The following is a 12,074-nucleotide window of genomic DNA, read 5'->3' as shown; positions in this document are numbered from 1 at the left end:
AATCAACAATAGAAACAGAATTATACATAAAGATAACATCAAATATTAAATATTTTCATGACGATTTTTTGAAAATACAAAATAAAGTAAATGAATTAACTGAAAATAATAATAAACAATTTGTAATAAATTCCAAATTTTTCAAAGAAATTGAATTGCTATCAAATTCATTAAAAAATGTCATCTTCAATGAAGAAACGATACTGAGAAAGCATCGTTTAAAATTAATAACTTTTGACCTACTAAATTTAGTTGATACCATAACCCTCTTAAAAGTAAACATTTTCAATACAAAAATTTTAAATAAAAACGAAATAGAGGACATTTATAAGCATGAAAAACATCCTGTTGAACTGTCTGATCTGCTGGACATTGCAACGGTTAAAATAATTCGAAATGCTGATTTAATAATCATTTACATAAAATATCCTCAAATTAAAGATATTTGCAAGTTTTACCATGCAAGAGCCATCTCACAAAATGATGGAATGTTAGTTATAAGTGAAAAAGTTTGTGAATGTAAGGAGAAATACTATTTAATGAATAATTTTAACAATTACGCACAAATAAATTTAAAGAAGACCTGTTTCACCAATTTACTTAATGGCTTTAAAGCCAACTGCACTAAAAAAAGGGAAAAAAACAAAGAAATAGACATCATTCAGGATGGTGCCATATTAGTTTCAGGCAAAAATATCGTAGACAATACTACTTTCTCCTTATATTCAACAACACAATTGTAATAAATAATATAACCCACATAAATGTTAAGGGTAAAATTCTAAGATATATATCGCATCATAGATATAGCGATTTTGAATTAGTTGATTATATACAATCGAATGATAAGCAATTTTCTTTTGATAATGTTAATATTTTAAATCCCCTTATAACATTAGGTAATACGTCCTTACCATTAACAACATTATTCTTAATCATTTTGATATTGATAATGTTATTTTACTTCGGCTATAAATTAACCAAATTTGTACTTATTAAATCAATAAGAATACCGTCAGAAGAAATAGTGGAAAGCAACATTCAAATACTGTCAGAAGAAATTAGAGCTCTATCAGAACTTCAAAATGTATCGGGACGAAACATTTAAGAATGGGGGGAGTTAACGTACCCAATTCTATTGAGCTCTTATACGAGTTGTAAACAATCTTTGGCTTTCCAAAACGAAAACAATTTCAATCTTGGGCCTCCGCCTAATTGATTTCTAAGATGTACAATCTCAAGGGCTCCCGCCGCAATCCTAATCTTTGACACTCGCCTAAATGGAAAACCAATGTTTGCCCACACCCGGCTTCTCATAAACAATCTCACTCCCGGCTTTCTGCAGATCCTGCACTTTAGGCATTTTACAGTTCTCTCTTTGGATGACGAAATCCAATACTCGGGATGGCGAAATCAATTGAAATGTTTATAGAAAAACTATTCCCGAAAGGGATCAACGATGCAAAGATCAGAAAGTTCAAGTCAGTCTTGATCCAGAAGCGACACCGCAAAGTCGAGCTAAAAATTAAGATCGCGCAAACCCTTTGCCCGGAATCCTTTGTGACCCTCTACTTAAATCTATATCAGTGAAGTTAGAAGTAAAATAAAAACTTTTTAAAAACACAATCCGCTACCGCAGTTATTTAATTTATGTGCCTGAAGAATTGCATAATTTATTGATTATGTAAAATATGGAACTCTATACTATTTCTTGTAAATATGCATACATTTTGAATAAAAAGAAACTAGAGACAATGAATGGACACAAGATACTTACAAACAAATTTTCAAAGCTGCGCAGAATACTTAGAAAAATACTTGAGGACTTCACTTAGGAATAGTTAGTTGTACAAATAAAAATTGATACACGTAAGTAAAACAAATACCTAACGTAATAATTAAATTAAAATCCCTGCTTAGATATTTATGACGCGACTAAATGAATGAGGACTCGCAGTTTTGCATTTTTCGGAAACTATGAGCATTTGCATTATTCCATTCATGATTGGAATCTGTAATTATCGTTTATTTGTTCTTGTGAAATTCTTCCATGCAAAGCTTGCAGCTCCAAGATCCTTCTGGTGGAGTAACAAGAGGTGGTGATAGGCAATACATGTGATATCCGCGATCACAATCGTCGCAGAATAAAAGCTGATCGTCATTATCAGATGTCCCACAAATAGAGCAGTACTTGCATTCTATGCATTGCCAGCGATACCGTTTAACTGATATTATCATATTTGCTGTGAACTGTAGGCACGATGGATGACCAGAACGACCACAGTCGGAACAGGAAACAAGCTCCTCCGGCATATTAGTTTTTTTGTTTTCGCGCTGATCGCCCAAGCAAAAGTCACAGTAGGGAGATGGTTGCGCCACTTCTCGTTCAATACGTTGTTTGAGTTTTTTAGGACTAGCGACAGACGCCACCACTGGCGCTGGTACTGTTGGGTTAACCGCAGCATAAATAGGAGGTCCAGCAGAGACGTTGGATGTTGCGGCTATGCCCATCCCTGCGATTCCAGCCATGGTTGCCAAAGGAATCGAGTCATTGGAAGCTCCTGCATCACTTAAAGTCTTGTCGTAAGATGAAGCAATGTTGGTCGGCATTACCAGAGCCGATTGGGAGGTTTCATCGTTAATGGGAATGGGCGATGCTGAGTTTGAATGCGATGTATAGAGTCCTGTGGCGGCAGCAGCTGCCGTGTTAGCTGCGTGTGCAACTGCTGCTGCAGCGGCCGCTGCAGCTGCAGATGTGTTTCCGCTATTTCCACCGCCTCGACGTCTCCGATCGGTTTCCCCATCAGCAGTGTTTTTGCGACGACTGCCTGCAACAATAATCACATTCAGAGATCGTAAAGTCCAAGCTCATGAAATTAGTTACTTACCACCGCCTTTGCGACCACGCTTAGGTGTACCTTCTACATTTGCATTGGACCGCCGTGGCCGTGAGCTCCGCTTGCGTTTTCCCCTATTACTGTAAGACTCATCGAAATCGGTATCAGAATCAAAGTCATCTTCATAGTCGTCGCCGCCATGATGATAGTGGGAAGAGTCTATCTCGTCGTGGAACCACTCCTTTTCGGCATTTGCATGTGAATCTTTACTATCATTATCTCCCGAAGCCCCCATAGAATTGCCGTCCGTAGCAGCAAAAGCTGAAAGAAAAAATAAATATAATAATCGAGCGTAGTTTTAAATCATGCCCACACAAAGTGCATTATTTATTGATTCACTTTAACCTGTGAAACCGCCAAATGCTCAAATACATAGCATTTGGATTTGTATATTTTACAAATTTCACCAAACTAAAGTGACTTTCCTAATGATATTTACAATGTGAACAACTAAATTTTTATTGATTTTTGAAACGACTTTAGATAGTCCCTTACCAGCACTTTCAGTCTGATGATGGTCACGTACACTGACTGTACATGTTGGTACATGGTGATGTTGTTGATGCTGTTGGTGGTGGGAGTGGGAAAGATGCTCGCGGTACTGATAGGCACGGTAGCTATGATTTGGGTTTAGTAAATACTGTCGCTTCGGCTTACGCCAACGAGTTGACGGGTACGTATAAATCTGTCCATGGCGGAATCCTGGCATACGCTGTTTCTTTTTCATGAAGAGGGCACAGTGTGTCTGCGCAACACCGGTCTGGGGGTCAAGAAATGGCATTCGAAGACGTCTTTCGATACAAAGTCGCGTGTTGAAGTTCTCGCTATTTTCTAGTATCTCCTTATACCTTTCCTTGTCGTTCAGAAAGTTTTGGATTCTCTCAAAGTTTCCAATGTTTACGACCAATGTTTTTTCAATTTCCGAAGCGGAAGCCATATTGATGCGGTTGATGTCGGCGTGCGAGCCTTCGACCAGAAAGAAACTAAGTATCGCGAATTAAATGAAATAATTTATCTCAAACTTTCGGCAATCATTAAAAAATTGGTTTGATTTAAATGCAAAAACCACGCATTTTTCCCAATTGTATTCGTATGTACAAACAACTTTTTAAAGTACAAGACAAAGGGACGGGACGCAGAACGAACACACACAAATTAATATTTTCCCGAAGTGGCAACAATACGTTTTTGGTATTCGGATTTCTTACGAATTTGGTATTTAAACGAAATAAATACCGCGACTTCAAGTAACAACAATAAAAGGGGGAGGCCCGTAATATGCTTAAAAATCGGTTTATGAGAGTCAGTCATCAGTTTATGAGAGTAAATGAATGCAAATTAAATTTAATATGATATTGACATTAAACACGGTGCACCATCTTTTACTGCGCTATGTAAACTTTTCGAATAACTTTGACATTTGTGATACGATTGACATGAGTAGATCCCTTTGGAGACGCCAATTAAGTAAAATTTAATTTTTTACATTAAGAACATTTTATTTTGAAATGCATAGATTACTCTTGCACATTAAACATTTATAAATTTGTTAGATTTTTTTTTGTATAGATTTCGTTTTCAAATTGTGAGGTCATTAAATATTTTCTATTTATATGCATAGACATTAAATATTATTTTTAAATAGTCTTTGACCAAGGATATTCTCTGTTAAAAATGCAGATCTGCCAGTTGGAAATACGTATAGATATACGTATTTTATATGGCCTAGGGAATCCGGAAAACGGAGATTATAATGTAATATTTTTTGCTACTTAGTTTATTTATTTTCTTCTTACATTGCTTCTTTGGTATATCACTTAACTAATTTTTCGACGGCATACAAGCCAAATAATAGTTTACTGAACGAATATATTTAGGGACTATACATATATACAAATAGTATAACTATCTAGTTTAATCAGTTTAATCGCCAAAGGTTGTCCTATAACAGTGACTAGACTTAGTTGGTGTTTTCAAAAGGAGTGTCTTTGGTTTGACATCGGTGGGGTTTGGGGCCTGGGTCTTAAGCTGTCTCGTTTAGGGGCGAATGAAAGCCCTCGTTGTTGAAATATATGAGTGTGCCATCAAAGTTTCAATCGTCTGAATGGGGGTCTTGCAATAGAAACACACCTCGGAGTTCAGCATCTGCTGCATGATGCAGTCGATGAAGTCGCACAACTAATGCCTGCAGGGCGTGAATACTGCCGTGCTTGGCCCAGCAGATGGGACACAGCGAATCCTCCGATGGTAGTGTTGTGTCCGAGAACAGAGTCTGCTTCATGCGCTTTACACCGAAACAATGCGCTGTGCATTGAAAATAATCGTTCAGTTGTGTTAAGTCAATAGGCATATGAAGCTTCAACAAGAAGATGCGCAATACACCACTATAAAGCACACAATTCAGTTTATACAACGAAAATTCCCTGGACGTCTGGTATCAAGAAATGGAAACATACCGTTGGTTTCGCCTCAACGAAATAAGTAACCGAGAAGTTAGCGAATACGGTGATGACTACTATCAGCACTTGATTAATATTGTGTTCAAAAATTGATCTTAATGAATTCTAAGGGAGAAAATTAAATAAAAATTAATTTTAGAAAGTATGTATAAAAAATACTGTTAAGGAAAATCATTAAAAATATTTTTTTTAATTGTAATTTAATTAGTATTTTAAGATTTGATAAGCGGTATTTTTTTATTTTTGGAACGGTTACACTAAAGGGCGTGTGTTGTTTTTATGACGCAAAGGTTTCTTGGGTTGGGTGTTTTTCGTTTGTATAGTCAAACAAATCCCGCGTTCCGAAATGGGGGCGTCAAACCGTAGTACGCAAGTGGCTCTTTGCATTTCCGCGATTTCATTTCTGCTTTTTATTATTGCGTTTTCAACCCCCTATTGGTTGGTTACAGATGGTCGTTTAGAAAAGCCACGCTTTACCAATCTAGGGCTATGGGAAGTGTGCTTCAACGATTTTCAGGATATTCACCGTTTCTACGACAACCCTTTCAATGGATGCATGTGGGTCTTTGAAGAGGAATACTACATCATTCATGATATTCTACTACCGGGATTCTATATAGCGGTGCAGCTATTTGCAACGCTGTGCTTCGTCATGTGCCTTATTGGCCTTCCCCTTACACTGGCCTTTTTACGGACTTCTCGCGACGATGATAGATATGTTGTGCTGCTACTGACCATTGGAACTTGCCAAGTGTTGGGCTCAATTTTCGGATTTATTGCCGTGGTCATTTTCGGTGCCAAGGGAGACTCTCGTGACTGGATGCCTGGATGGCAAAACAATGACATGGGCTGGTCTTTCGCGTTGGGCGTGGTTGGCGCTGTGTTGTTGCTACCTGGAGGAATACTTTACATGATTGAAGCTCGACGCGAGCGCTACAAGCGCCTCAATGAAATAAGTAACCGAGAAGTTAGCGAATATGGAGATGACTACTATCAGCACCAGGCAAACGTCGCGACGACCCCCACTGCTCCATCACCGTCTCAATCTTACTTTGCACCAGAGCCAAGCCGCCCACGTCGTCCTCAGCCTGGACGTACACCAAACACCCAGCCACAGGGAGGAATCCAAACAGATATATAACTGTTAAAGAGGACTCAACTAATCTAAACATATCAATACATTTTTAGTACCGTGTCTCGATTAATAATATTAGCTCGATTAATTCCAGCAATTATATTGTCGCTAGATGTAATCACACATTATTGAAAAATATCCGTCCATTAATGCTTATTTTTTCGAATTTTACTACAAATATTTTAAGAACAACACTTGATATAAATTATACAAACATTTCAAACTTAAAGTTTTATTTTAATCTCAAGTACTATGATGCAGCTTTGAAAAAACTAACAGATATATTTCTTATAAAATTAATTTATACTAAAGTACTATTGTTTCCTGTCCATGCCTAACAACAACTTAATCTTTTTACAATTTAAACACGACGCATTATGTGGGGCTGCCCAAGTTCACTTCGTCGACTAGAAAACTTAGATGTTAAAGATCATGTTCAATCTGTTGTTTTATTTATGTCGTGCGATTCTTCTATCCATCGCTGTGGTGATTCATTACAGTCGCTGCGATAACTTACAAGAAAAAGTTCACGCTGCTGTTCCTTTTCCTTAAGCTGTTCCCGCAAAAAATGGAGCACGTCGGATTCAGTGCCCAACAATTCAGGCTGTCGTAGTTTGGAATCCAGATTATAGTAGTGCTGACCTATGCGACGTACAGCTATCCAGTGTCTCTTTCGTAATGGTAATGTTATTGCGCCGATTTTGTAATCTAATGGAATATTAAGTATGAAACCCACAATTTTATCCAAGTCAATGCAAGACGGGTCTTTTCGTTTATCAAACCAAAAGGCTTCGCAATGTCTTATCTCTAAGGCAGTCATAATAACATTGATATCATAATTTCCGAGTCCCAGAAGAGATCGATGAGGATTTATCCACGCGTTCGGACTTAAGTTACTGCAGATATTATCCAGTTCTGCCTTTTGGTAAATATTTTCTGGCAATCAAATTGCATGTATCAGAATGCCTTTAAAAGCGTAATACAGTAAATTTCATACCTTGAAATAGATTGTTAAGAGCGTGGAGCGCACATAACTGCCTTGTTTACTTCTCATGATAAATCTTCAAAGTTGTTTGCATGGTTGTCTTAATTAATGATGTTCCGATCAGTGTGACCGCGGATTTATCGATAAAATATACCGTCCGACCCTCAGAAATATACCGAAACATACCGCCTAATTTTCATAATATACCGTAAATATACTGACGAATTCAAGTTCTATTTGATATTCCGTCGAATATTACTAGCTATATAGAACATTTAGCAATGCCATCATAATTTTATACGATGGATGAATCAATTTTCTACTTGATTGACTTGATATAATTAATAGCTTTTATTGGATTTCTATATAACGTTAAAAATGAAATTTAATAGATTGATGAAACTGGCTAAATATACCATTATATACCGATATACCGTGAATATACCGTCGGTTCAATTTTAACACTATATATACTGTATGGTTAGTGATTTTGACCTCAAAAAATACCGAAAAGTATTAAAAATACCACAAGCGGTCACCCCGTTCCCGATGCCGATGTTTTCCGATGTTTTTGCTGCTACCGATGTTGAGCGATGCATCGATGTTTTGGAAAACAACGGTAGTTTAAATTCATATCATTGCGTATTTCCGGTATATTTGCAGTGCAGCTCGATCCTAATCTATACAAAATTGCAATGCAATTTTTGCCGTTCATCCGTTCCCTCTGAACAGGTCAGCGGCTGCTAATTATTATCTCAAAAAAGTAATAGAATTAATTTAATTAATTTTTGCAAAGCATAGACAAAAAGTACTTGTTTTAAATTTTAGTTTGATCTACAATGAAAGGAAAAGACTGCTATGAAAGCTATTTCTTTTATGTTAAATATTTTTTAGTTTAGTCTTATTAAATGTAAAAGACTGTTATGAAAGCTCAAGTTTAATTTTTAAGTTTTTAGATTATTTGAAATATGTATTATATGTATTATCTGTACATATACGTATATCTGCAAAGGCTCTACTTTTCCTATTCAAACAGTATATTTCTGAGCTTATTATTTATGTAATATATACAATATATGTAATTTATGTCTTTTGTTACCAATATTCACAAAAGATATAAATAGATATATCTAAAAAAAAAATCTTAAATATTAGTATTATATTTTTATATTCCTGATCAGTATCAATAGTTTCAAAATTCGGTATACGGGCTTTCATATGCATATCACACCATGCAAAAAATTGTTTAAACACAAGCCAGCCTACGTATGTAAGTATTTTGTCTTTCAAATTATTTACCTTATATTGACTGATGTAGTTATATTGTTTCAGGTTCCGAAAGACTAGATACTGTACAAAACTAATTTACACCTTCTGTTTAGACGGCATCTGATAAGATATTGGAACCGCGCAGAAGCATGGATCCCAGACTCTATTAGGCTCTGCACACTGAGCCCATCCCGGGGGAATAGTGGGATTTTTTGACAGATGTGAAACTCCGATTCACACTGCCACTATCCACCATCCACCATCCGTCAAAAACAGCTGATTCCAATAACAAGTTCATTAAATTTGCGCGAAAGTTTTTTAAATCTTGGTTCTTATAATGGATGATGAAGATATAGCAATTATTTCGGCCGTGTTTCAACAGCAAAATATTTGCGAACAGCCCGATAGCAGCAACAGCTCTGGTGATTGTAATCAGTCAGCAGAACAGATACGATCTGCAATCGCAAAATATTATTTAGACCATAATGCAAATTATAAACTTATTTATTTATATTTCTCAGCACTTCCAATAAATCATTCTGGAATTTTTTTTGCGTGTGGATGAGGCTATCTTTTCCTGCCTCATATCATGCTCTTCCTTCTTCCTGTGAAGGTCCTTCTGCTCTTCGAATTGCTCTCTGGCGATCTCTGCCATCCATGAAGTGTCGACTTTTTTGGTTCGCTTTGGCGGGGGCCTTTGTTGGCAGAAAAGGTGCTGGAGCTACATGATCCGTCCAGATTCGACTCGATAATGTTCGAAAAAAACTCATTATTAAAGAATAAATTATGCATAACAAAGCAATTACAGAGCATACAAATATTTGTTCTATGTTGGCAGTCGTCTGCCATTTATTCGCCACACACTTGCAACTTCAGCCTGGCAGACTCGGCCATGCCGCATTCAATCTCATCGCCAGCCTTGAATGCATCCGAGCCATTGGGCATGATTGTTGTTGTTTTTTGTTTATTTTGTCACAATCATTGCTTACGTTTTCGCAGTGAATACCATTTTTTCGTTGTGAGTGACAATTATTCAGAGTTGCATTTGAAAACCATCGGCTAACTATCGCATAGAAACGTGCGGTTTAGGAACATCCAAAATGGATGGTGGACTAACTGGGAAATTTTCAGAACGGCAAAACCTTACGGACCATCCCCGAAATGGATGGTGGATGGTGGATGGTCGTCAGTGTGAAGAGCCTATATGGAGTCATCGAGTCGAATTAACGAGTTGATATTGTCATGCACTACGTTCTTTTGTCTGTGTTTACTTGTTACTGTGGAAATTCTCAACATTTTGACTTCAATAGCGCTAAGAAAATTTTGAGTTGTATTCAAACTGTAGCGTAAAATTTATATTTTTATGCATATTCTTGAGTTTTCTGGCAACGTTCTGTGATATCTATATTTAAGGTGAAATTGAAAACTCCAGACATTTTATGATCTTTGACCCCTGGAAACAACCTGAAAAAAATGAATCCGTAAAAAATATACCAAAACTATAACCAGCAGTATTTTACATTTTTCTATGTACGGTGACACTGAAATTAGGTCACATGATATTCACCTTACGAGTTTTTCTGTGTTTGATGAGAATTTTCTGAGCTTTGCCAAAAATTTACGTACAACTAAACCAAAAGTCGGCAAAATGAAAATCTGTGGTCCAAAATTATCCCTTTGTGGTTTGATTATCTCCGTTTGGGGAATCGTTCAACTGGTGAGTACGTTGGTTCTTCAGCCGAATGTCTGTGTTTGTGGTCACACTTGAAAGTCACAAGGTTTCAGTTTATAGTCATGAGTTAATCTACAAATTTAAATTACTTTTGTTTTAGGTGCTGATGGGGCTGTTTTTCTACATTAATAGTGTTGCCCTTATTGAGGATTTGCCCCTAGATGAGGAGTACCATTCTCTGGAAGATTTTTATGCAGCTGCGAATAGAGCGTACAATCAGGTTAGTTTATATCACGGGATAAATCGGTATGCTTGACATTTACATACATATGTACATACTATGTACATGACCAGAGCGCTATATACACACATAAATATATATTTACATGGAATTTAACGATTTCTATGTACATACATACATATATATCATATGTACGCATATTTGAGTTGAACCAGTAATGTTTTTGTTGTTGTAACAGTTATTGCTTTTTTTTTTTCAGAACGCCTACAACTGCTGGATCGCATCATGCATTTATGTTTTGACATTGTTGCTTTCTGCACAACAATTCTACATGAACAGCAGAGTAACTGCCAATTAAATATTTCAATTTTAGATTTCCAACTGCTTCTCGTACTCAGTTGTCAATATATAATGTACTGGTGTATTCATCAAAGCTTGCACTAAAAGAAAAGTATTGAAATGTATTGAAATATTTGTTAAACCCTTTATTTTAATTGTATAATATTCCCTTACGTGATGTCATTGAAGTATAATTTGAATCATATGTTGTAATCTTTCCACCATACACCCTATATATACAGTATGCGCACGTAATATATTTGTTTTTGTTCATAAAATACATTCCGTCTTGGTTTAATTACTGCCAAGTATCTGCAGTAAAGTTGACTTACAATGGGGACAAATGATTCTATTTTAAAATTTTCTTGGATTCAATGCAATGTTCTATGACATCCTTTATAGCTCAAATGTTTATGCAAGAATAAATATAAAATAACTTTAATTCGTATCCTGTTTTGATATCTGAAAGGGAAAAATATTTCCTATTTGTTTTACGGAAAGCTTTTTTATGAGTAATTCCTGGTTGAAATGTAGAAAAAAGTCTATGATCTTACCGGGTTGCATATATGCATTATGTATGCACCAATTGAAAAGTATATGAGTATCGGGCTTAGAATGCGAAAGGGTGGGTACATAGTACTAGAGCTCTGCATGAACAAGCAACGAATCGATTTGTTGGGACTCGGTATTCGCTTCGTTCGGTCAGTTAGAATCAGCGTCTCGGCTTTCTCATTACATCGAATCGCTCGCCCAATACGCACTGAACGGAGCAGATGTCGGTATTTTTACTGTATCAGGTCCAAAATCTAGGCTGACTCATACTTCGGACTGTCACACAATTCTCGTTTCCCAGTTTGTGTAAAACTCGAAGAACCTTACTATCAGAGACATAATGGATGGAACCGAGTTGGTAATGACTTTGGACGGAAGTGTGGAAATGGTAATGGAAATGGGGAAACTTTGAGTGGGATACGACTGCACTGCGAACGGATGCAGGTGAAGACGCGCCTCTAATGGGCTTGATTTAAAAAAATCATGGAATTGGAAATGATTTGCGATTAAAACATAGTTCCTGAT

The 12,074-nt window shown here is 36.5% G+C and overlaps 4 protein-coding genes across 4 annotated transcripts; 2 read left to right on the top strand and 2 right to left on the bottom strand.

The window, feature by feature from the left end:
- Positions 1-1,639: 1,639 nt before the first annotated feature.
- Positions 1,640-4,043, bottom strand: LOC117190839 (zinc finger protein DPF3-like). Its single transcript, XM_033395871.1, has 3 exons — positions 3,393-4,043; positions 2,889-3,158; positions 1,640-2,828 (listed from the first exon to the last, which is right to left on the bottom strand). Exons 1-3 carry the CDS (start codon positions 3,832-3,834, stop codon positions 2,026-2,028), a joined length of 1,515 nt encoding a protein of 504 aa, XP_033251762.1. The 5' UTR covers positions 3,835-4,043; the 3' UTR covers positions 1,640-2,025.
- A 1,583-nt stretch (positions 4,044-5,626) lies between these two features.
- On the top strand, positions 5,627-6,588 carry LOC117190765. Its single transcript, XM_033395828.1, has one exon. The coding sequence runs from the start codon at positions 5,703-5,705 to the stop codon at positions 6,495-6,497; it is 795 nt and encodes a 264-aa protein (XP_033251719.1). The 5' UTR covers positions 5,627-5,702; the 3' UTR covers positions 6,498-6,588.
- A 333-nt stretch (positions 6,589-6,921) lies between these two features.
- Positions 6,922-9,690, bottom strand: LOC108160541 (josephin-2-like). Its single transcript, XM_033396495.1, is given in 3 exon segments — positions 6,922-7,427; positions 7,489-7,632; positions 9,606-9,690. Coding segments are annotated over 3 exon segments (729 nt in total). The 3' UTR covers positions 6,922-6,927.
- A 601-nt stretch (positions 9,691-10,291) lies between these two features.
- Positions 10,292-11,333, top strand: LOC117191108 (ribonuclease kappa-like). Its single transcript, XM_033396072.1, has 3 exons — positions 10,292-10,462; positions 10,578-10,697; positions 10,918-11,333. Exons 1-3 carry the CDS (start codon positions 10,394-10,396, stop codon positions 11,014-11,016), a joined length of 288 nt encoding a protein of 95 aa, XP_033251963.1. The 5' UTR covers positions 10,292-10,393; the 3' UTR covers positions 11,017-11,333.
- Positions 11,334-12,074: the final 741 nt, after the last annotated feature.

This window comes from Drosophila miranda (assembly GCF_003369915.1).
Source record: "Drosophila miranda strain MSH22 chromosome Y unlocalized genomic scaffold, D.miranda_PacBio2.1 Contig_Y1_pilon, whole genome shotgun sequence".
Taxonomy (NCBI): domain Eukaryota; kingdom Metazoa; phylum Arthropoda; class Insecta; order Diptera; family Drosophilidae; genus Drosophila; species Drosophila miranda.
This window is presented reverse-complemented; position numbering and strand designations above follow the sequence as displayed.